Source organism: Schistocerca cancellata, chromosome 5 (genome assembly GCF_023864275.1).
Source record: "Schistocerca cancellata isolate TAMUIC-IGC-003103 chromosome 5, iqSchCanc2.1, whole genome shotgun sequence".
NCBI classification, from domain to species: Eukaryota; Metazoa; Arthropoda; class Insecta; order Orthoptera; family Acrididae; genus Schistocerca; species Schistocerca cancellata.
This window is the reverse complement of record NC_064630.1, coordinates 257,705,354-257,729,295: the sequence shown is the minus strand read 5'-3', so window position 1 is coordinate 257,729,295 and position 23,942 is coordinate 257,705,354. Positions and strand designations below refer to the sequence as shown.

The 23,942-nt window shown below is 38.9% G+C and overlaps 1 protein-coding gene across 1 annotated transcript; it reads right to left on the bottom strand.

The window, feature by feature from the left end:
- Positions 1-5,358: 5,358 nt before the first annotated feature.
- On the bottom strand, positions 5,359-10,038 carry LOC126187936 (uncharacterized). The gene is made up of 4 exons (XM_049929303.1): positions 9,919-10,038; positions 8,181-8,536; positions 7,877-8,071; positions 5,359-5,553 (listed from the first exon to the last, which is right to left on the bottom strand). The coding sequence occupies exons 1-4, from the start codon at positions 9,971-9,973 to the stop codon at positions 5,404-5,406; spliced, it is 756 nt and encodes a 251-aa protein (XP_049785260.1). The 5' UTR covers positions 9,974-10,038; the 3' UTR covers positions 5,359-5,403.
- Positions 10,039-23,942: the final 13,904 nt, after the last annotated feature.

Genomic DNA, 23,942 nt, shown 5'->3' with positions numbered 1-23,942 from the left:
GGTCACTTCCCAGCCCGCTGTAGGATCACATCAGTTCCTCTTCTTTCTGCTGGTATTGTAACTGAGATTTGGCAACAAGGCAAGGTATGTTTTGCAACTCTGTGATCGACGAGTTACTTCCTGGTGTGCACGGAATTAAGCCTCAAAGTTCACTTGATTTTTCCTGTCATTTCCATTGAATAATCTGAGTTATTATCGCTTGAGGTGTAACAAAAGATTGTAAATTTACGGTTTTCAGCCCAGGAAAGCCATTGCACGTGGAAATCGCAACTAATTTCGTCCTTTAAATAGCAGTTTACGAGCTCTACCCGCTATTGGTCTTGTAAAAGGAAGCTAATACACATATTCCTTCGCTAGGTCTGTGGTGACGTGCTGACCTGTGAAAAACGACTGTTATGGTTCACGGTTGCAGTCTCGCTGAGTGTAACGTTTTTATCCCTTCTGTGAAAGAGCTACATGCAGTCAGATGAAACATCGATAAGGAAATCGCAAGAAAATACTTTCAGCTCATAGTGCAACGGTGAAAAACACAATGCTGCACAACAGGTAACGCCTCTTTCCGCTGCTGACAAGAAATTTTTGGGTTTCTAGGAATACATAACTTTATTTATGAAATGCCACATTTGCATACCTGTTGAGTATGTCACAGCATACCAATTAAACACAGACCCAATCGAAATCTAAGTGAGTAGTATTTAACAAATTCGTGCCGATAGAAGCACGCTTGTGTACAGATACTCAGTTTTATTAAAAAATTTTCCTCATCAGGTTATTGTGGGCAGTGAATTTCATTTCTTATAATACAGTGCACAATTTTCGTAAGGTTTCTTTTAGTGTTATTAAAACAATACTAAACATGAGAGAGAAATTAATTATCAACGATATATGCGAATTCTCTGATGTTATCTATAACAGTCTCACAATGCACATGCAGTTTATTGATTACACGCATGTAGAAAACATGTTCTGAGTTAAGCCTGTCAAACAAGGTTTGAAGAAGAATAAAATGCCACTACCAGACGACAGCTAATGTAGAAAATACTTTTCTGACTATTTTTGCACTATGCGCTCTCCCCATACATAATACAAATGCTTCGCGATGCATCTGCTGCCTGGCCGTCTATTAAACCTGAAAGAAAACAAAATGTCGCAGAAGTTAGCCCTTTTTCCACATGCGGCTATTTCGGGTTGAGAAGTGAAGGGAATTATATTCAAAGTTCTATTAAATTGATAACTTCAGCAGACAGCAGAATTGCGTTTTAAAAAATGTGGCAGCGAATGTAATGGAACTCGCGACGTCTTACCTACAGTGCGCGATGCTAACTGTTATGCTGCTAGCTGTCATGTAGCTTCAGTGGCTCCAAAAGTCAGCAACAGTTCCTCCAGAACTTCCGCATTCCACAGTGCTGTGAGAAAATGCATATGGCCGGATCTAGACTTCTGACAGACAGACAGTTACAGCTTTTCTTTTGCACAGCACGACGTTTTCAACAAACAGATAGCGCAATAGAGTAGCTCAAATGGAAAGGAACACTTCCTATTTAAATTTCTGCATCCTACACTGTTGTCAGTTCTGTGTAGATGGCAGTTTCGTGATTTTATTTCGGTGATTACAAAATAGAGTCGACTGTATGCACTGGGTAGCCGAGCCAGCTAGTTCATGGCGATTCGGTCAACCAAGTAAATGAATGTACTGAACATGCTGCAAACGACAACATGGAGCCTGTGTGTCAGAATTCTCATCGAGTGTGCCGTAACAGTGTTATGATAGAAAAATGAACATCAGAGATGAGCATTTGGTGGTCTATTGCATTGATGATAGGTTCCAATGATGATGGTCTGAGTTTGATTCCAACTTTTACCGATGATTTTTAATTGGGAGAGACAGATTCTATTCTCTTCTGGGTACGCCAAGTGAAGAAGGTATAATGGCATTGAGATATGAAATTCATATTAAACATGATATTCTTTCTCTACCAAGTAGACGTTCTGTTGAACCACAGTAAAGTCAGGAGTGGCGAAATGTGGGAACTCTATCACCAGTAAACTCTCTTATACTACCTATTTATCTCTAGTGACGAAACAAACGCTATGTAGGGTCAGAGGACACTTATTCCATCTTTTTTTTAGCTTCTGTACGTCTATAAAATTGGTTCTGAAGTTGGAATGCAGCTCAGACCGCCCTTAACGCGGAATTTGATCCATTCATGACAATACAGCTCGACTACAATTTGTTGTTTGTTAAAAACTGCAGATTCCTCAACATCTCCACATAATGCGCGTGAATGGGTTCGAATCCTGGCCTGGCACTAAAGTTTTCATTATGTATTGTCAGGCTCTAGCATGAGAACACCTATCTGCTAGTGGATAATAATTTTGATTTTTAATGCATTTTAATTCGTTGTCAACGCTAACGATATCCGACGTTTTTTACTCCCAGTGAGACACAGAGCTATTTGATAATTCACTGTAAGTTCAGGTATGTTATTCCGAGCTGCCGGTGGAGAAAAATTCGGTAGCTGACGTCTCTTTGTGTGTAGTCAACCACGATACGTGTGGAGTTCCGACATCTTACAGTTGATTGTGCTTCGATAACAATCCGATTAGGTTCTGTGTTCGATTGGTTGTTGTTGTAACCTTTTATGTTCTGTGTTCGAATCCCTGTCCAACACAAAGTTATACCTCAAGGCATTCAAGTAAGTTACTTGTGAAGAAGCAATATTTAGCATCTCTTGTAGTTCGTTAACAGGGACAATAGATGCTGGGTAGAAATTCAAGACCGTTAAAAATGTTTACGTTATGTAATTTAAAGTTGATTTTTGCTAACTGATACCGTCTGAAATCGAGGTATATCAATCTCTGTATGCCTAGTCAGGAATGACTGTTAGTTTCCGCCAGTCACGAAATCTTAGTCTGCATGATCTGGGTTTGAATCCATATGCAGAACGAGACGCTTCGTCGAGTCATTTGAAGTTCATAGATATTCTCAACTAGCCGCTCGTGAATAACGTAAATTTTTTATGTCATTTAGTGTTAAATGAAAAGTATGGTATGTTGCTTGAAGAGTAAATCATGAATACGACGAACTTACTACGTGCATTACCTATCTGACGTAATAACGAGAGTGGTAACATTTCAGGTATGTCATTTATTGCAATAAATGTGAGCTTACAAGCCTTAAGGACAATCTTATCTGTGATAAGGTGTTCCCTGGTATCTGTAGTATCGTGGTATTACTTTACATCTTGAGTTATTGCGATACAGAATAGAGTTTTCTAGTGGTGACTTTTAGGAACCAAGCCTTAAGGACAATCTTATCTGTGATAAGGTGTTCCCTGGTATCTGTAGTATCGTGGTATTACTTTACATCTTGAGTTATTGCGATACAGAATAGAGTTTTCTAGTGGTGACTTTTAGGTACCATTTTCAATAGTCAACTGACTGTACTAAGGAGCGGTTAGAGGACCTGCTAGACAGCTGCGTTATGTGGGTTGCATGCGAATCAGGCGAAATGCAATTCAAATCGTTCGCATACTTTTGAGCACGACTGTACATCAAACACGAATTGCCTCAACTTCAGAATTTACATGCATGATCCCATGTCTTTGCTTGTATCTTTGGCAAAACCCAGGAATGGACACCAGCATCTGTGAAACAGCAAATGTTTGTCGTCGCAAGTGATCAGACCATGATCATCTGCCACTGGAATCAGCTATGGCTGCAGCAAACCAACGTCACGACGACACTGCCTTCACTTCCTGGAGGAGCAGATACTTCCAGCGGCCATAGTCAGCTGACACCGCATTGCACAACCATAACTATCTCCTCTGGCTATGCCGATATTTCCTGTCGTGGTGACTGGGCTGCTATAGACGTCACCCCTTTCCATACGCCAAGATATCGAACTCAGCGAGAAAGGGTGAAAGCAATATTACACCACAGCAGATCATATCCATCACTACCATAGGTCAATGGGTGGAGTTACTCTCAACGGTCTCCCTCCTGCTGCATCAAACCGTGGATTGTCCATATTACTTCGAAAACTATGAGCCTATTAAAGGAGGGAGACATTTTGTATACCCATCTCACATCAAGATTCGCCATGACAACCAAGTACAAAATAAGCTACGAGTGGCGCCACCAGGTACTGGTTCAAGTACTCACCTGTTTCACTGCCAGTGGTGTGTCAGTGCAGTCGCGCATTAATCACACATTAGGCCTACAGTCACCATTCGGCGCTGAGAACGAGAGTGCTGTACCACTCGCCATCTTTCTTCACTCGCACCCTCTCGATCTTTGCTTACCTCATAGCTTATCAATCTAAATGCTACTTTAGCATGACTTGGCTCCAACAGTAATTCTACTGCCATGTAGTAGAGCCTAGGAGAGCATGTTTTTGGAAAAGTGAAGTGTGTGTCAGCAACAAAACAAAAGTTAAATTCAAAAAGAAACAATACTTGCTGCATAATCTCTGTTTATACGAGGATTACGAATATTAACGGAGCAACAGAGTTCATTGACCCTCTGCATTCTGTCACATACCGTATATAACTTTTTCATATCTTGAATCAGTAAGGAAATAAGAGGCATCTGTCTTGCTCGCCACATTTAACTGCAATTTAACTATGGAATAATAAAAGAAAAGATCCGGATGTAAAACTAAGGAAGAAAAGAAACATGCAATTACACAGAATAAGTCGCATTGCTGAAAACTCATTTTGAATGCAAATCCTTATCTCTTTCACTAACCATGGCATGTTATCTCTCGAAATTCGCTAGACATGTTCAAACTGCTTCAGCTATTTCATTTGGATACTCCACCTAGCTGCACCCCTTTTCATTTTTTATTATTGTTTGTAGTGATTGTGTTTTCGTTTCTCTTGCTTCTAGTCTTGTTTGTATTCCCTGCGGTAACCTTTTCTGCTGATTGTTTCTGCCTTACTCACTATACAAGGTCCGAAGTCATAAGGACAATGTCATAATGTAGGTGGATCTATGTACAAGTACCCCTAACCTCCTTTCTTTCTATACGTGTCTCTCCTATTGAAGCAATTCTGTCTGACTTAATTAAATAAATGGCATGCCACCTCGAATCTTTCCCTAATTCCTTCTTCCATTTTCATGTCTCCAGAGACACTTAATTTAGAAACCTATTCTACTGGCTTTCCGTCAACTAAGGTACTATATAACTCTTTTTATTTCTTTCTTTATCACCGTTTCTGTTTTCCGAGATTTTCAGTCAGTTCCTTTCTCATATCATTCCTACACATAATTAAATAATCAGACATTATTTTAATGTGCTTGAGTGATATTTATTGATCCGTACATCCTAGTATACAGCCTCAAAATGCAGTGTTGTGATCAAACAACTAACACGTGTTCGTTGTCCATGGATGCAGCTCTTCACTCAATTTCCAGGGAGAGCAGTTCGTCGCGAGCTGCAGCGTAGTCGCTGTAGATGTCTGGGCTGGAGTACTCCTGGAACAGCTGGTCGTAGCTCTGGTGGTAGCTGTTCGCCAGCACCATGGCAGCCGCCGCTCTAGGGTACAGCGACTGCACAGAAAGAGATAACACGTCACTGTGACTTCGTCTGTCTCTGTTACTTAGGCCTAATTTCACTCTAGACAAAACCAAAGCTCAACGACGCCAGAGTTAAAACTTCGAGCACATCTAATAACTGAGAGCAAAAATTGTGAATAGGATGTTAGAAGGCTTACAGGAAGAATGAACAGAATGGCAAAACTTTCACGTTTCAAGACTTCCCGTATCAGGAGAATAAATAGACTCTGATACAAAAAATTCACATTTACAGAAATTAATAAGTAACACTAACGATAAGAAGCTCTTCTACAATAAAACATTAATTTAGTCGATCAGTCTTCTGAATGGTTTGATGCCCCAGCCACATGTTTCTCTCAAATGGCAATTTCTTCCCCTTAAAGTACCACTTAGATGGAATATCCCCAACAATATGTTCTATACAGGGTGAACAAAAATTTGCACCCACATGGGACCCATAGCAATTTATTTACACTAACACCACAAAAGGATCTGCAACAAAATATTGTCCTGTATATTTTTCAGTAGAAAGTGGACGTTGAAAATACGCTATAAACACATTATAATAAAGGTCTTCAAGCTATAGCATGCAGCTGTGATGGCCATATAGTACATTCCATAGAGCATCTCGGTAGAATGCACGAGTTGAAGTGCTCTATTCAGGGTGAAGGTGTAATTCTTTTAATTTTTGGTTCCTTGAGAAGGTACCTTACTTCCTAATCGTTGAGAACCAATACAGTAGGACTTGCACAAAACAGGTATAATTATTTAATACCACATCAGAAAATCTAACTCGGGATCTCGGAATTCTAACGCAAAACTGTAACCACTATACCAGTTAGGTGATAACTGACGGCTCGCTTGGCTTCCACGAGTAACGTTATGTACCTATGGTAGGATACATTCTCTGGCGATGCGGTATCTGTTTTTAGGAGCCACTGTGTACAATTAGTATTAAAACTCAGAGAATAACGTTAGAAAAGGAAACTGCGTATCAACATTTTCATACAGGCTGATTCAGTTTCCCTTACCGCTGTCGTTTTATGCAATCCGCATTGAAATACCTACCCCTTCGAAATCCAGACACAACATTTTCAAGCTCTCTCGCTCGCTACCCCCAGACTATTAGGCCTATAGAAAAAATTAGCAGTAGCTTTCTGTAGGGAATTTCATGTAGTTTATGTTCGTAAAGGAGCGCGTTTTCGAGTTATTCAAGGAAAACATATTCAAAAGTGACCTTCAAACGCACCTCACACTCATTCCTGACCAATCAGGATTTATACTGTGTTCGTGGCAGTCAGATGCTTTCACTGTAGTTCTTCGTGTATTCATACGCAGATCGCTCGGCATGTAATTGTACAAAGCTGATGGGTGCGCATTACCGTCACTATTTATGGCCTGCTCAGAAGATGCTGAATGATTTACAGCAGAAACTTTGGCAAAGGGTAAAATTCGTTTACGATTTAATTCTCGCAATATTACGTAAAAAGAAAGAACATTTTGCTGGAGGAACTGATGCAGCAACGAAACACTAACCAGAAAGTAAAGGCGTAAAGACTTCGATTCACAGGACATGGGGCTTGCCTGCATGAACAGCGTGTAGCCAAAACTGCAATATTCTTGAAGAAATAATAAACAGCTATTTCTGTTGCAAAATGGAGGTTTATTTAAACCCCTCTGCAATGGGTTTAAATAAACCTTGCATTTGGCAATTGATTGCTGTTTATTTTCTCCTCAATAATATTTGATCCTACGGTTACCGCTCCATTCTTATAAAAAGTGTAAAACCCTAAGAAACTCGTTCGCTTCTCAGACTCAGAAAGTGCGAACTGGGTGAGATCGCGAATGGTCTACAACAGCTGGGGTCCATATCGAAATAAATCCAAAGAGCCCAAGAGTGCAATTAGTGGAGATCGTTTCTACTGTCCACACAGTCTTCAAGACCGATAAACACTGAATAAGTAAACAGATGCTTTCCTCATTTCATTCTCATTAACTGGTGTCCAGATTCGATCATTACAATGAACTTGTATCCGTCTGACAACATTAATCACGATGACCGACTTCTATTAACTCCCAATGGTCAGTACGCCACTGCGGCCTGACAGGGCAGTAGATGGAACTTGATACAGCGATAGAAAAGCGTACAAGAGGTAAAATTGATCAAGTATTCACAAAGCCTAAGATCTGTAATAGAAATAAATCCGTCACACAAAACAGTACATACAACACAACATAATCGTTCATCTTCCAGACACAAGCCAGGAGAGATGTATCTGATATTGACTTTCCCCACTGTGTATCCTGAAGTCCTCACCGTCACCCGGCGTTCCTCCATGATAGCTGGCAGCTCGGCAGTGGCGTTTGAGATGCCGATGTAAGCAAATTCGACGATCCAGTCGTGCAGCCGCTGCAGGTCTGGTGCCACTGTCTCCGGCAGGTGGACGAACGCCTCGTCCATAGTCCAAATGCCGCTGTCCCTCTGCTGTCCAGCATCTGTTCTCAAGTTCCCCTGAGAAACATATCGACACACTGATGAGTTAAGGCTATTTAATTGCGGTGTATGATTACGGCGGAAAAATGATGATAGTACACAACAGAATCAGAGAACAGTCTCTTACTTGTGAATTGAAGTGTTTCGTGGATCTCAAGCCACCCTTGACAGCAGAAGAGAAGTTGCGGTAGGCTGTGGCCAGCACTGGCAGGATGTTGTCGAATGAATCATTGACTCCACTCTGGATGTTGTTAACAGTGTATTCTATGCCCTCCTGCATGTTGCGAATCGACCTGAAAGTCCACCGGGCTGCGTTGGCTGTCTGGAAGCCGATTCCGTCCGTCATGTTGGCCAGGTAAGAAGAGACAGCGGCTATCATCATCTCCTTCATGGATGTCCCATTCGCAGAGGAGTATGATGTGCTGGGAGCAGGGATGATCCTTGTCGTATTCACGAAAGCTTCCTCCAGTGAGGCTGCGTCCCCTGTGGACAAGACCATACTCTCTCTATGCAATGTAGCTTCCCACGCCTTGTCGCTCACATTTCGATGAGTATTAGCGGTCGCAAGATAAATGCTATCGAATATTATTTAGTTAAAGGTGAAGCATTCACATACAGATAAACAATAGATGGTTGAGAGATCTGACAGTGCACGCAGTTACAGTACTATGGTCCCCTTTCGATTTTAATGCAACCTGATTATTGTCAATTGAGGGTTCATAGATGGTAGGTTACCAGCTTCTCTTTCAGGTCCCGGGTTCTCTACTTGACTCTTCTCTCATTGTCTTTCCTCTACTTATCTGTCTCTGACATTTGTTTCGTCTTAAGTTTCAGTAATATTCAACACAATTCTGTTCCACCCAACGTCCTGTCTACATCGACTCCAGACGGCACACTCTCTCTGACTCTGATTCACACGTTTTTTGTTTCTGTCTTCTTTTTTTTAAAAAAAAGCAATGGCATTCCAATCCTAAAACTTGGATTGTCAGGACTACAATGTTCGATGAATGCACGTCTCCCAAAGAACCCGCAACTCTGACGAAAATGATAAGCTTACAGTTGACGGAAGAAACACCTGGTGACCTACCACAACCCGACTGTAGATGTACAAAAAGAAAAAAAAACCTGTGGTGGTTGAGACAGGGTGCCTGTGGATCGTCAGCACATGACGTCATGACGTGGAGACAACCAAGGAGAATCCATGTGTTCTCTCCATTAAAGTGAACGAATGCGAGAAAGCACTCTGGAAATTTCTCAAAATAACCATTGGGTGCAAGCACAAATGCGCATATGGATAACTGCTGATTGAGAGAGAAATGCGCATTCATTAACAGTAGTGCCTTCTTTCAAATTCTCTCCCAGACACCCAGCTTTATGTTTTGCTTGGTTCCACGAAATCCCTTAAGGCCAACGCCAGACATTTTTCCCTTCTCCACTAATCCTTTCTTGTGCTACACCTTCAAGCCTCGTTTATTCGTCTTCGAAACATAATGTTCCATCTTTTCATCCTTGTGTTTGTAGCCCAACCACTTCCTCGGTATATGCCATATCATTATCTACAATTAAAATTGCTGTTCACAGCTATCATTGTTGAGGCTCTCTTCTAGCACCTGTCTGTGATAAGATGCTTCTAAAACTTTAATGTTGTGGTGGAGGGAGAATTATTAGAATCATAATAGGCTCAAACGTTTCAATGAATTTGTTCCCCATTCTAAGCTGCTGATGAGGTGAATGCGTTGAATAGTATATGTCAAAATGTTCCCCTATAGCATAGAATTACTGAATAGTGAGTCGATCTTTGAACGACGTGACATCATGACTAAATATAAATGGCAAAGTGCAGTTTGCTTCTGGATATAGCTTACCTGGGGAGACGGCAAGACAGACGGCTGCGACGACAACAGCAAACGTGGTCTTCATGTTGAGGCTGTAGGTCTCCAAATGTGCCACTCGCTAGTCTTCACTTCCTATATATACCTGGTATTCTTTACCGTGATACTGTGAACGTCACAAGTGTTTTCATTAAGTTAGTGGAAACGTTTAGTTATCTCTCCCTCGGAGTATGAAATGGCTTAAGGTTAGATAAAAGTACTTGTCCTTCAATTTTTCATCTGACATTTTCTGTGGCTGATAGGTTGCTGATAATAGTCGTACCGACATACGTATGGCTATCATTAAACTCCATCTGAATTGCCAAATGTAAAAATAATGCTTATGTTATCTGATAGACATTTCCGTATGAATGAATCTTAAATTGAATAACACCGATTAGCAATTTGTTTATAACATATAGAAACAATTACGCATATACACTGAATGTCGTCAGTCGGCTGGTTTGATTATGTTAGAAGTCTAGACTTGCTCTGAAAAGGAGCACGTCAGCACAAATGCTGAATTGCTCCTGATCGAGCACATCGATCAATATTTATTCATCGTTTTTTATGTCTCGAACTTGACAAATACGATGCTGCAGCTCTGTCAACTGGAAGATCACTATACCCTCAAATGTATGACAGGTTTTCACTCCTAATCTTACACAACATGTCTTAATTTTTAGAACAATTACAATAATTGTACATGTAAATATCTACCTCTACATACATATCCGCACGGTAATGTACAGTTCGTGGCCGAGGTTACCACGTACCTCTACTAGAGAATTTCTTTCCCGTTCTATTCGAAAACAGAGCTTTGGAAAAACGACTTTCTATAAGCCTCTGTACGCACCGTAATTGCCTGTATGTTTTCCGCATAGTACTTAGACAAATGTACGGCTGTGGCAAAAGACCCGTTCTTCAGTCGGTGTTAAATACCGATTTTCTAAACTTACAAAACAGCACCGTGCGAAAAGAACTTTGTCTTCCGCTCCAGTAATTTCCATTTGAGTTTACGAATCATCTCCGTAATAAGAGCCTGCTCATCGAACCTACCGATAACTTGTCTAGCAGCAATCTCTGAATCGCTTCTCAATGTCTTCCTGTAATGCCACCTGAAGGGGAGTCCAAATACTAGAGCAGTACTTACGAATGGTTCTCACTAGTGTTCTATGAGTCGTCTCTTTTATAGACGAGCTTTACTTCCTCAAAATCTTCTCAATAAAACATTGATCATTCGCCTATCTTACTACCATTCTGACTTGCTCGTTTCATTTCATTTCACATTTCAGCGTAACGGTTCGGTATTTACTCGAGGTGGTTGTGTCAAGTATCACGCTACTATCGCTGTGTTCAAACGTTACAGGATTGTTTTTCCTTCGCTTCCTTATGTTTTCATAGATTTGGAGCAAGTTGACATACATCACACCAACAAATTTTGTCTAAGTCATTGTATACTCCTACAGTAGTCACTCGACGACGGCACCTTTCCGTGCTCCACTGTGTCATCAGCAAACAGTCGTAAATTGCTGTTCACACTTTCCCTCGATTCTGTTGCTTCATTTTGTAACACTCTCCGTAGTATTTGATGAAACACCCAATCTCAAAAGCTGTGTAGGTAGTTGTAGCTTTGTTCATCCGTGGATACATTGGTCAGACGTTTAATATATACAGGGATTGAACAATTTAAAAGTCTGCACGGGTCAGGTAATCGACGTGGCTATGTAGCAGTAACCATCCCAGCATTTACATGAAGTAATTCACGGAAATCACGGAAATTATAAATCGCGATTACCTGATGGGGAGTACAGCCTCCATGCTCCCGAACGCAAGACCAGTCTCTCTAAAACAGCGTAACCTCCTTCGGGTTGTCCCTAGTATACAGTAGAATTTTGTTTACCCATTCTTTCAGAGAATTTATCTCATAATGTAAGAAGTTAGTGCTACACTGTTCTTCCATTTCAAGAGACCATACTCACCAAACATATTGATATGCGTAAGTGATGGGTAAAAGTACTTACAGTCTGTGGTTAAAAGCTATAACGTTTTGAACAGATCTGTATAGTGATCCCAACAGCCGATTTTAGCGTCTTTTTTCTTATGATCCTTCTCCGTAGTTTGTCAATTGTATTTAAATATTATTTATTTGCCCCCATAATATAGTGCTCGAGGATACTTAACACTAGTATCCGACGAAAATGTCATGACTGTTAGACACTGATGATGCGGCTTTAAGAACAAAACAGGCCGATGGCAACTGTTTACAAGTATATTTGTGTATTCACGGTATTCAGTAGAGAATCATTAATCATTATGAAGTGGTTTATTTACAGTATGTGTGTTATGTGGAATTCAGCAACATAGACGAGCTGGAAAACCACATGGACTACAGTAAAACAAATCCCCATCTACTGAACCTTGTTTAAGTAAATATAACTACGCTGATCATATATAAGAAATGCAAGCACTTTAGCGTATTTTTGTTAGTGAAACAACTTATGAAGTGGCACTAAATATTGAAATGTTCTTGTGCTGTGTGGAACAGATCACATGATGTTGCTCAAAACCGTATCTAAAAAAATATATTAGCTATCTGAAGATGGGCATGGTGGCCCAACACCGGTTATGGCATTAAAATGAAACATTTAAAAAGTATTTGTGTTTCATTGCGTCCTTCATCAACTATCATTAATAGCTATGGAGTTCAGAACTTTCAACATGGGTAAAATAACAATGAAATTGTCAAGTCAGGCACTCCAAACATTTTATACATTTATGAACTGAAAAGTGAGGATTATGAAACTAGTACAAGTTGTAAAGTTTAAAAAGACCTATCTCGCTTTCAGTGTAATCCCTAACTACATTAAGGGTAACATTAAGAGCCAGAGTAAATCTGCACATATTTTCGTATCTATGTATGAAATAATGTGGTTAAAAACTGAAGTCAGGTCCCTCTACGAGGATAAAGACATACTAAACAGGTAAATATACAAACCGAATATTGAACTTAGTAACCAGATGCTTCCTACAGCCGTCATGCACATCTTACGCAACATTAATCGACAAATAAGCAAAAACAGTTAATTACCTCTATGAAACGTAAAAAGAAAATTCTGTCAATTACTTCAAAATTAACACTTGCTTTACTAAATAAAGGTCACAGACATAACACTGTAGCAAAATCTAGCGGCAAAAACATCGACGAATTAGTTGTCAGCCCTGTGACATTGCCAAACTAAGTGAACAAAATGCTTCAAGTTCAAAAGCCAGTAAAATCACTGCTAGAGATCTACAATCAACACACAGGTCTAGGGAAACTGATTCAGAAATACTCGCTACCATTAATAAAAAAGTTAAATATAACAAAACCCTTGTTGTTATGGCAGATAAAAGTAACGCAGCATTAGTTATTTATGAAGAAGATGGCATCGACAAAATGTTAAATGTCTTTCTTCAAAACAACACAAAATAACTGAAGACAATTCCCACACCTAATTATCAAGCTCAGCTTCGGAAATTAATTAAAAATTCCACCTACCTTTATCAGACGCTGATGTTTAACATAGTCCGGTCATGAACCTTGCCCCTCCTAAACTAAGATCTCAACCAAAGAAAAAACACAGTGTCCACTACAATCCGATTGTTAACTCAAGGAACGTCCTGCACCTTACATCCCTAAGGAGCTTAAGGATTTTCTTCAGCAGTTTTTACGTATTTGAAGACAACTTCTCTATCAGAAATCCTCAACAGTTTATTAATGATGTAAGTGATGTGCACATACCAGACAGTGGCAGATTTGCACCTATAAACATCGTAAACCTGTGCACAAATTTACCTGTTCATGAAACTATCGAAATAATTAAATGCAAATTAATTAAAGAAACAGACTTGCAACGTCGAAATATACATACTCATAGAAAGGTTAAAATTAATTCAATCACATAACCAATTCTCATTCAATTAGAAAGTCTGTATGCAGCCAAATGGCTTGGCAATGGGAACCAGTCTCATTGGACTTTTAGCTGATATTTACAGTAACGATCATCATCATCATCATCATCATCATCATCATCATTTAAGACTGATTATGCCTTTCAGCGTTCAGTCTGGAGCATAGCCCCCCTTATACAGTTCCTCCATGATCCCCTATTCAGTGCTAACATTGGTGCCTCTTCTGATGTTAAACCTATTACTTCAAAATCATTCTTAACCGAATCCAGGTACCTTCTCCTCGGTCTGCCCCGACTCCTCCTATCCTCTACTGCTGAATCCATGAGTCTCTTGGGTAACCTTGCTTCTCCCATGCGTGTAACATGACCCCACCATCTAAGCCTGTTCGCCCTGACTGCTACATCTGTAGAGTTCATTCCCAGTTTTTCTTTGATTTCCTCATTGTGGACACCCTCATGTCATTGTTCCCATCTACTAGTACCTGCAATCATCCTAGCTACTTTCATATCCGTAACCTCAACCTTGTTGATAAGGTAACCTGAATCCACCCAGCTTTCGCTCCCATACAACAAAGTTAGTCGAAAGATTGAACGGTGCACAGATAACTTAGTCTTGGTACTGACTTCCTTCTTGCAGAAGAGAGTAGATCGTAGCTGAGCGCTCACTGCATTAGCTTTGCTACACCTCGCTTCCAGTTCTTTCACTATGTTGCCATCCTGTGAGAATATGCATCCTAAGTACTTGAAACCGTCCACCTGTTCTAACTTTGTTCCTCCTATTTGGCACTCAATCCGTTTATATTTCTTTCCCACTGACATTACTTTCGTTTTGGAGATGCTAATCTTCATACCATAGTCCTTACATTTCTGATCTAGCTCTGAAATATTACTTTGCAAACTTTCAATCGAATCTGCCATCACAACTAAGTCATCCGCATATGCAAGACTGCTTATTTTGTGTTCACATGTCTTAATCTCACCCAGCCAGTCTATTGTTTTCAACATATGATCCATAAATAATATGAACAACAGTGGAGACAGGTTGCAGCCTTGTCTTACCCCTGAAACTACTCTGAACCATGAACTCAATTTACCGTCAACTCTAACTGCTGCCTGACTATCCATGTAAAGACCTTTAATTGCTTGCAAAAGTTTGCCTCCTATTCCATAATCTTGTAGAACAGACAATAAATTCCTCCTAGCAACCCGGTCATATGCCTTTTCTAGATCTATAAAGCATAGATGCAATTCCCTGTTCCACTCATAACACTTCTCCATTATTTGCCGTAAGCTAAAGATCTGGTCCTGACAACCTCTAAGAGGCCTAAACCCACACTGATTTTCATCCAATTGGTCCTCAACTAATACTCGCACTTTCCTTTCAACAATACCTGAGAAGATTTTACCCACAACGCTGATTAAAGAGATACCTCTGTAGTTGTTACAATCTTTTCTGTTTCCATGTTTAAAGATTGGTGTGATTACTGCTTTTGTCCAGTCTGATGGAACCTGTCCCGACTCCCAGGCCATTTCAATTATCCTGTGTAGCCATTTAAGACCTGACATTCCACTGTATTTGATGGGTTCCGACTTAATTTCATTTACCCCAGCTGCTTTATTGCACTGCAATCTATTGACCATTTTTTCCACTTCCTCAAATGTGATCCTATTTCCATCATCATTCCTATCCCATTCTACCTCGAAATCTAAAACATTACTGATCGCATTTTCACCTACATTGAGCAACTCTTCAAAATATTCCCTCCATCTGCCCAAGGCATCCACAGGATTCACCAGCAGTTTTCCTGACCTGTCCAAAATACTTGTCATTTCCTTCTTACCTCCCTTTCGAAGACTGCTAATTACACTCCAGAATGGTTTTCCAGCAGCTTGACCCATAGTCTCCAACCTGTTTCCAAAGTCTTCCCACGATTTCTTCTTGGATGCTGCAATTATCTGTTTGGCTTTGTTTCTTTCTTCAACATAACTTTCTCTGTCTACCTGGGTTCTGGTATGTAGCCATTTTTGATACGCCTTCTTTTTCCTTTTACAGGCTGCCTTGACTGTATCATTCCACCAAGCTGTTTGCTTCATCCTACTTTTACACACTACTGTTCCAAGACATTTTTTAGCCACTTCTAGTACTGTGTCCCTGTACCTTGTCCATTCCTTTTCCAATGACTGTAATTGACTACATTCAACTAACTGGTACCTTTCTGAGATCGCTGTTATGTACTTGTGCCTGATTTCCTTATCCTGAAGTTTCTCCACTCTTATCCTCCTACATATGGACCTGACCTCCTGCACTTTCGGCCTCACAATCCCAATTTCACTGCCGATTAAATAATGATCAGTGTCATCAAAGAATCCCCTGAATACACGTGTGTCCCTCACAGCCTTCCTGAATTCCTGATCTGTTATTATATAGTCAATGACAGATCTGGTTCCCCTGCCTTCCCAAGTATACCGGTGAATGTTCTTATGTTTAAAAAAGTAATGATTTGCTAAATAAATTTCTCAGGTCCAATGCTCATTTAAAAGATAAACTGATTTATTACAAAATCTATGTTGATGACACAGTCATCTTTTTCAGTCGTACAGTAGATGAAGTGGAATAATTTGCAAATGCTGCGAGTAACTTGCACCACAATATCAAATTCACTGTTGAGCATCAAGCAGAAGAGGGTATTAATTTTATTGGTCTTAGAATAAAAAGACTGATTCAAAAGCGTGCTTTCAAAATCACAGAAAACCAACCACCACAGATGTAGTTACGAACGATGCTTTGTGCCCTCCTATACAACAAAAAATGGCTTATTTCACTTATCTGTGAAGTTCACCTGCCAAGGAGAAAAAAATCAATATTATCAAAAGTGTAACTAAGAGTAATGGCTATAAACCACAAATTATTGACCATCTGTACAACAAAATTAGATAGTGTATCATCTGCAGCAAATTCACAACCAGCAGCAGAAAAGAAACTACCTGCTTTCATTCCATTGCTAGGCACAATCTCATTACAATTTCCACCTGGAGTTCACCAAACCCACCTGCCTAGGCTCAGAAACATCAGGAATTTAAAAGATTATTTGTGGAAAATGCCCCACCTTTTAACTTGGACAGACTGGCAGAAGTTTGAGTACAAGATATTAACACAATGATGCCTTTATACTATAAAATTAAATAGATCTGCAATTACTATTCACATTAATCAGATTGGAGTCTATTTCTATCATTAATGGCAACTTACAGGCCACTAGCAAAAGCAAGAAAATGGACCTCTTAGAGAAACTACAAATATATACTCACACCCTCAGCTCACCCTAGTACATTCTAAATTAGCAGCTGGAGGTAGCCAACAAACATTTTGTGAATAATTTCCTTGAGCTGTTCACAGAAATCAAACACCACAAAGTAATCTCACGACTGCAGTTTGAGATAACATTGTATAATTGTATAAATATAAACTACCATAATGAACAAATGTGTTACTCTGGTGCTACCCTCCAACCTTTTAATTTTGTGTTTCCTAATATTAACTTATAAACTGGAATGATAATCAAATATCTATATATTTAAATGCGTGTACATAAATGTCTACTTATAATATGCAACCAGTTGGCTTTAAACTATTTTGACAATAATTTACAGTGACAGTAAAAAAAGATTTATTAAAAACAAAAACAATTCTTCCCACTCTTTTAATATTAAGTTTACTCTTAGAGTGCAAAATTTTTTCTGTTTGAATGAGTTACATTTTGCACATCCTAAACTTCATCTGTACTGTGGTTATATCCTTGGTCAATATTTAGTGAATGATGTCTTTGTATCTCTGCTTAATAATAATTTTTTGCATTATAAATAAAATGTCAAGTGTATAGCACATATTTGATGCTCAACACTCGTTTTAAGAATATTCTGAAGTGTACTGTAGCGGAAATCAAAAATATATACAACGAGCTAGAAAAACACATGGACCCCAACAAGACAAATCGCCTTTTACTGGAACATATGCAAGAGAACACAACTATTCTTAATCATATATAAAAATGCAAGTACTTTAGCCTACTTTTATTAATGAAACAACTTATAAATTATTCTTGTGCAGTGTAAAGCAGACAACATACTATTGGTAAAAACATATATGTAACGAAAAATATTAGGCATCTAAAGATGGGAATTGTTGTCCAACAGCCGGCCGAGCGCCCGAGCGGTTCTAGGCTCTACAGTCTGGAGTCGCGCGACCGATACGGTCGCAGATTCAAATCCTGCCTCTGTCATGGATGTGTGTGGTGTCCTTAGGTTGTTTAGGTTTAAGTAGTTCTAAGTTCTAGGGCACTGATGACCTCAGAAGTTAAGTCCCATAGTGCTCAGAGCCATTTTTTGCTGTCCAAAACCAGTTATGGCACTAAACTAAAACATTTATAAAGTATGTGTGGCACATTGCCATATCGTCCGTCTCTCTCTCTGTTCTTTCCCCTTCTTTATGGAGGGTATTGGTTTGTTGTGTTTGGAATCGTGGATGAAAATATTTATGAGTCGTTACGTCGCGTATATTTCGCAGGGTAACACCATTGCTGGTTCTACGGACAATTCCAAAAACTTTGTGCATGCACAAGTGGTGGCTTATGGGCTTGCTATCTTCCCTGCAAGACTCTTCGATGGTGATTGTGCACCTGCACAGTCGCAACAGATGGCTGCTGGCCATCTCTACAAGGACTACAGTATGGCCCTGACTAACATTAAACTATACCTTTCACAAATAACTTACCTCACAAAAATCTTCATTACTCGAGCTACTGTAATACAGCGAGCGCCACTACTGCCAGCTAAATAAAAGATTCAAACTACGGAAGGCACTAACTACTGATAGGGACAGTTAGCAAATGAAAGATATTAATAGAGAACAAACAATGTATTTACCTTAATATCATCACAAGTCATAATATATGTAATTTCAAAACTCCGCCATCTCTCTCCTCACATCCACCACTGCTGGCGGCTCACCTCTAACTGCGCAACGCTACGCGCTGTTCACATCCAGCTGCCGCTGCCCAACGCTACAATGGCAGGCAACAATGCAACTAGCCACAGACTGCACACAGCACAGCCAGTGATTTTCATACAGAGCGCTACGTAACGTTGCCAATAAGAAAACATAAACAGTAAACAGCCTACTTACATAAAGAAAACATAAACAGCCTACTTACATAGCCCCCACGCTCCCCACAAAAAATTTTACAAATTTTTTTGGGCAGTGGCCAATACAGATTTGAAAATTTTTTTCATAATTACAGTAAGAAAGATATCAAATGCACACACTTATTGATACAATGTTGGTCAAAAGCTAAAATTTTCTCACAGTCCATAAAGACAGTCCAGATTGTTCATCACTGTAAAATTGCAGTGTTTTTCTCAAAGTCTGAGCAGTAAAAGAAAATGCACACGGAAGTAGTGGATTTCCATGGAGTCTTGAAGAAGCAGTGTTGTCCTTCCAACGGAAAGGCAGTGCTGACTCTTGACATGCTGACAGGTAATGGGCCACAACAAAGCAAACCCACAGCAGAGTCATTCGACGTTTTGAAGAATATTGGTAGGTAGGTCATCACAGAGTAGACCCACTGTAGTCCTGGTAGAGATTACGGTATTGGTGGGCCACCAGAGGTGCAGACCCACTGCAGTCCTTGTAGAAATAATGGTACTGGTGAGTCAGCAAAGGTGTAGACCCACTGTAGTCCTTGTAGAGATAATGGTATTGGTGGGTCATCAAAGATGCAGACCCACTGTAGTCCTTGTAGAGATGACCAGCAGCCATCTGTTGTGACTGTGCAGGTGCACAATCACCATTGAAGAGTCTTGCGGATAATATAGCGAGTTCATAACCACCACTTGTGCACTCACAAAGTTTTTAGAATTGTCCTTAGAACCAGCAATGCTGTTATCCAGTCCCTTGCTGAAATAGTAACACACGTGCAAACAGTAGCAGTCCCTACTTCTCACATATTGTCCATATACTATGACCAACAGAAACGTGTGCAGTGAAATGTAACTAACAAGTTAATAATATCATGAACTGGTGACAATTACAATTTTAGAGCATGAGAATACAATTACAAAGGTACAAAATACATCATTAAAGAACATAACAATACAGATAACATTTGTAGTACAGGCTTTGCAAAAGAATAGAAATAAACATATACATCAGTGTTACAGAAATTATGACATGAGTACATACATAAACGATCAGAATAACTTGCGAAATATCAATTTCAGACATGAGCATTAAAACAAAACAGAATAAATAATGTCTAAACATCTTCACAAGGTAAATATCATATTATTAATGCCAATTATATTTGAGGATAACAGTATTCCTCATCATAGCGAACGTAGCTTAGTATTAGAAGAAGAAGAAATTCTATGAAACTACACAGAGACAGGAAGAAAACAAATACATAAGGGTACACAAACACATAGTGGGATAACACAAAAGGAAAGGACAGGGTTTGTTTCATTGAGGTATTTTGCAAACAAAACTTTCTTTGCTTCTTGGAGATCTCCCTTCATTCATCATTATTCCCAAAAAGTCCTATCTATACCTCCTTCCTGTATTCTATTCATATTTCTTTCAAAATAATTGTTTCTCATTGTACAATACTCATTTTGGCCCAAATCTTTTTCATATAACTTCGCAATGTATTCTTTACCTATTCTCCATAGTCAGTTTCTTATATAGTCTACCCCTCTTAAGCTAACTTAAATCTACTGAGCTCAGATGCTAAACTAAGGGACAAGGCAATGCAGCAGCATAAAACAATTAACACAAACATCAAGGACAAAAATTTTAAATAGGCAAAGCAATTGCAGTACTACAACTAATATAAGGCACTGTGCAGGAAACAAGAAAAATAAATTAGTAGTAAAACTGGCTTAACAGCGTAATACAACGTCAAATTCAGTAACACTATGCCTGGCAAACAGCAGCAGCAACTTATATCTAAACATGACATAGCTCAAGCAAAAAAAATATTACAGTAAAAACAACAATGCAGAAAAGGGAAATGTCTATTCACATCTTAATGTCTATGTAATTAAAGTGGTCATCTTAATGTCTATGTAATTAAAGTGGTCATCTTAATGTCTATGTAATTAAAGTGGTCATCTTAATGTCTATGTAATTAAAGTGGTGCACCACAAAAACTAATTCTAAAAAAAATTACCAAGTAGTTGAAAAGAAAATTATGTAAGCAGTTACTGTTATTAGTCCCTTCTTATTTTTCTTTCCATTCCAAGAGCTCCTTTATCGAAGAATGTGGGTCATAAAATAATTATTTAATAGATATGTTGACAGAAAGTGTTCACATTAGCAAATGCATCTATGTTTATTTTATAAAACTAATGCTGTAACACAGCTGGAAACCAGATATTAAATGAAATAAGCATTTACGCAAACCAAAACATAAAAATATCATTCAGTAGTCATGTGACATTTCATAAGTTAGTAGAAATTCTCTAAACTCTCGTAGAAAGACGCTTGTCATAATCAGGTGTGCAGATGTAAGTATCCTTCCAACTAATGAGGGTGTCGCATTTGCAATGTTTTCTCTAAAGGAATGTCAATGGCGAGGTTAATGGCCTCCCTTTTTTTTCCACCTAATGGCTTTCTTTTGTCAGACGACTACCTCTCAGCTGGGCGCCCAAAACGCATTACGTGCAGGTGGTCACTTAACTTCCTTACGGAAATATTTACCACAGCAGTTTCCGCTACAGTGACAGTCTCATATAAAAATATTTCACAGGTCAAGAATTTGCGTTGCAAATGAGTAGAAGCAAAATCTTACAGCATAATACACATCGTCGTCGTAAAAATATCATAACATCTCAGTCAATTCTCAAAATCGTCGTAGCTTCCTCCAATAATTTCAAAACCTAAAAAAATTCTCTGCTCATGTCAAAGGTGTCATCTGCCTCAAACGTACTTTAAAAATCGTGATCCCATACCAAATATATCATTAAAAGCTCTCATAATATCACAATGGGTCCGAAAAAATATGAACAGTTTAAAAAGTACAGACAAAACAATATTTCGTAAGTGTGAAGTTACCCAACTGTTTAATTGCGAAAACATGTGTCACTGATGTAAAAAAAAAGTTTATCTCTCAGTTAAATGATCAGATAGCTGTGTAATTATGTGTTAGAGGAATATGTTACCGATGTGTAAAGTTGTATAAGCAAATACCATATGAGCTAGGGCTCCTTGTGCTTGCCAAACACATGGTACACAAACTAAGCGTGTACCCCCCTGAGGATTATTGTAATTGTACCCTCAGGTGTTACAGATTACAGCAATGGAATGAAATGTATCACGAAAAACTTTATTTGTAATTCAAAAATCTTTAAAAATAAATGTTTTAAGTACAAAATTAATCACTCAAATACGTGTCCTGTAGCGCTAAATGTGCGTCTTGTTGTAAGATAATCTCTGTGGAAGTGTCATAGTTATTTTCCTCCGAAAGCTAAGTTCTGCAGAAGTCAATGTACTTACCTCATGATAAACCAAAGTGAAATGCTTTGCGTATAGATATCTTAGTTATTACGCTTATTATTGTGATGAAGAAATTACTGTGCTGTAACGTATTGTTGTGCTACGGAAAAGGCTGTCTCATTGTAGCTATACGACAAAAGTTACTACTAAAACATGTTTTACATTCCAGAATAATTCAGAAAAACTGTGCAGATGTAAAACAGATACTCCGCAAAAGCAACAATGTAAATTGTGTCACACATTAGTAACATTGTGATATAATCGTGTAGCTGTCACATAAACTAACCACTGTGTCATCTGGTATCTCTCAGAAAGTACTTTAAATCCGGAATGTATTTTCAAGTAAACCAAAATGTTGCAATAGAATCCCATTAGCAGTACTGGTAAATGTTCTAAGTATGTGAGCCTTATAGTCGTTACGTAATCGTGCAACTAACAAGCAAGAATGTACACACACAATAACACTGTGTCGTCTGTTCGCAATAACAATGCAGTCATAATTTCTGTTTAAATAAGTTCTCTTGGTTCTTGAGTGGATATTGAACTTCAAAACATTGTTGCATGTTAACAGTTTCTCAGTGTGACAAATTGTACAAGTAGCGTGAAGTGAAAATTGCAAAGACTAAGTTAAAAAGCAGATTATCTGTCAATAAATGGTTTTACATGTGAAATGTGATGTAAACCTTTACTCTTCCTAGTACGTAGAGTTTCAACTTCAACGCAATTATCATGTGGTATACGTCGGATTCTGTAAGGTCCATTGTAAACTAGAAAGAATTTGTGACTCAAGTGTTTCTTCTTATGTGACAATGAATGAGCTTGAATGAGAACTTTCTGACCAATACATAATTTCTTTGCATTTGCTTTACCGTGTAGTTTTCTCCTTTTGTCTGCTGCAGATTTTATATTTTTAAGAGCCAAATCAATTATGTCTTTGTGTCGAAGTTTACGTGTATTCGGGAAAGGTACAAGCTCTCTGATTCTGTTCGGAGGTTCTACATTCTTCAGTACAAGAGTAGGTGGTAAAGCAGTGGAATCATGAGGCATTTCATTCAGCACATTTTGAAATAAGTGTAAATATCTGTCCCAATGCTGATGCTTTCTGTGACAATAAAGTCTGCAAAGCTTATTGATTTCTTTCATAATCCGTTCAGAAGGGTTACAATGTGGTGAGTACAATGAAATAAAAACAGGTTTGATTTTATGATTCCGAAGCATGCAGGACCAAACAGCAGATCTGAATTGCGGTCCGTTATCTGAAATGACTTTAGCTACGTGGCCAACTTCACGTAAGAAATTTTTAACAAAGGCGTTGGATACAGACCGTCCAGTGGCTTTACGTAACGGCGTGAAAGAAACAAATTTTGAAGTAAGTTCAACAGCGACTAGAACGTACGAAAATCCATTCGATGTTCTGACAAGGGGTCCCAAGAGATCAACAGCAGCAAATTCTTTTAATTTAGAAGGAATAATAGGAAACAACGGAGCACGATGTGAGATAGTAGATGGTTTCGCCT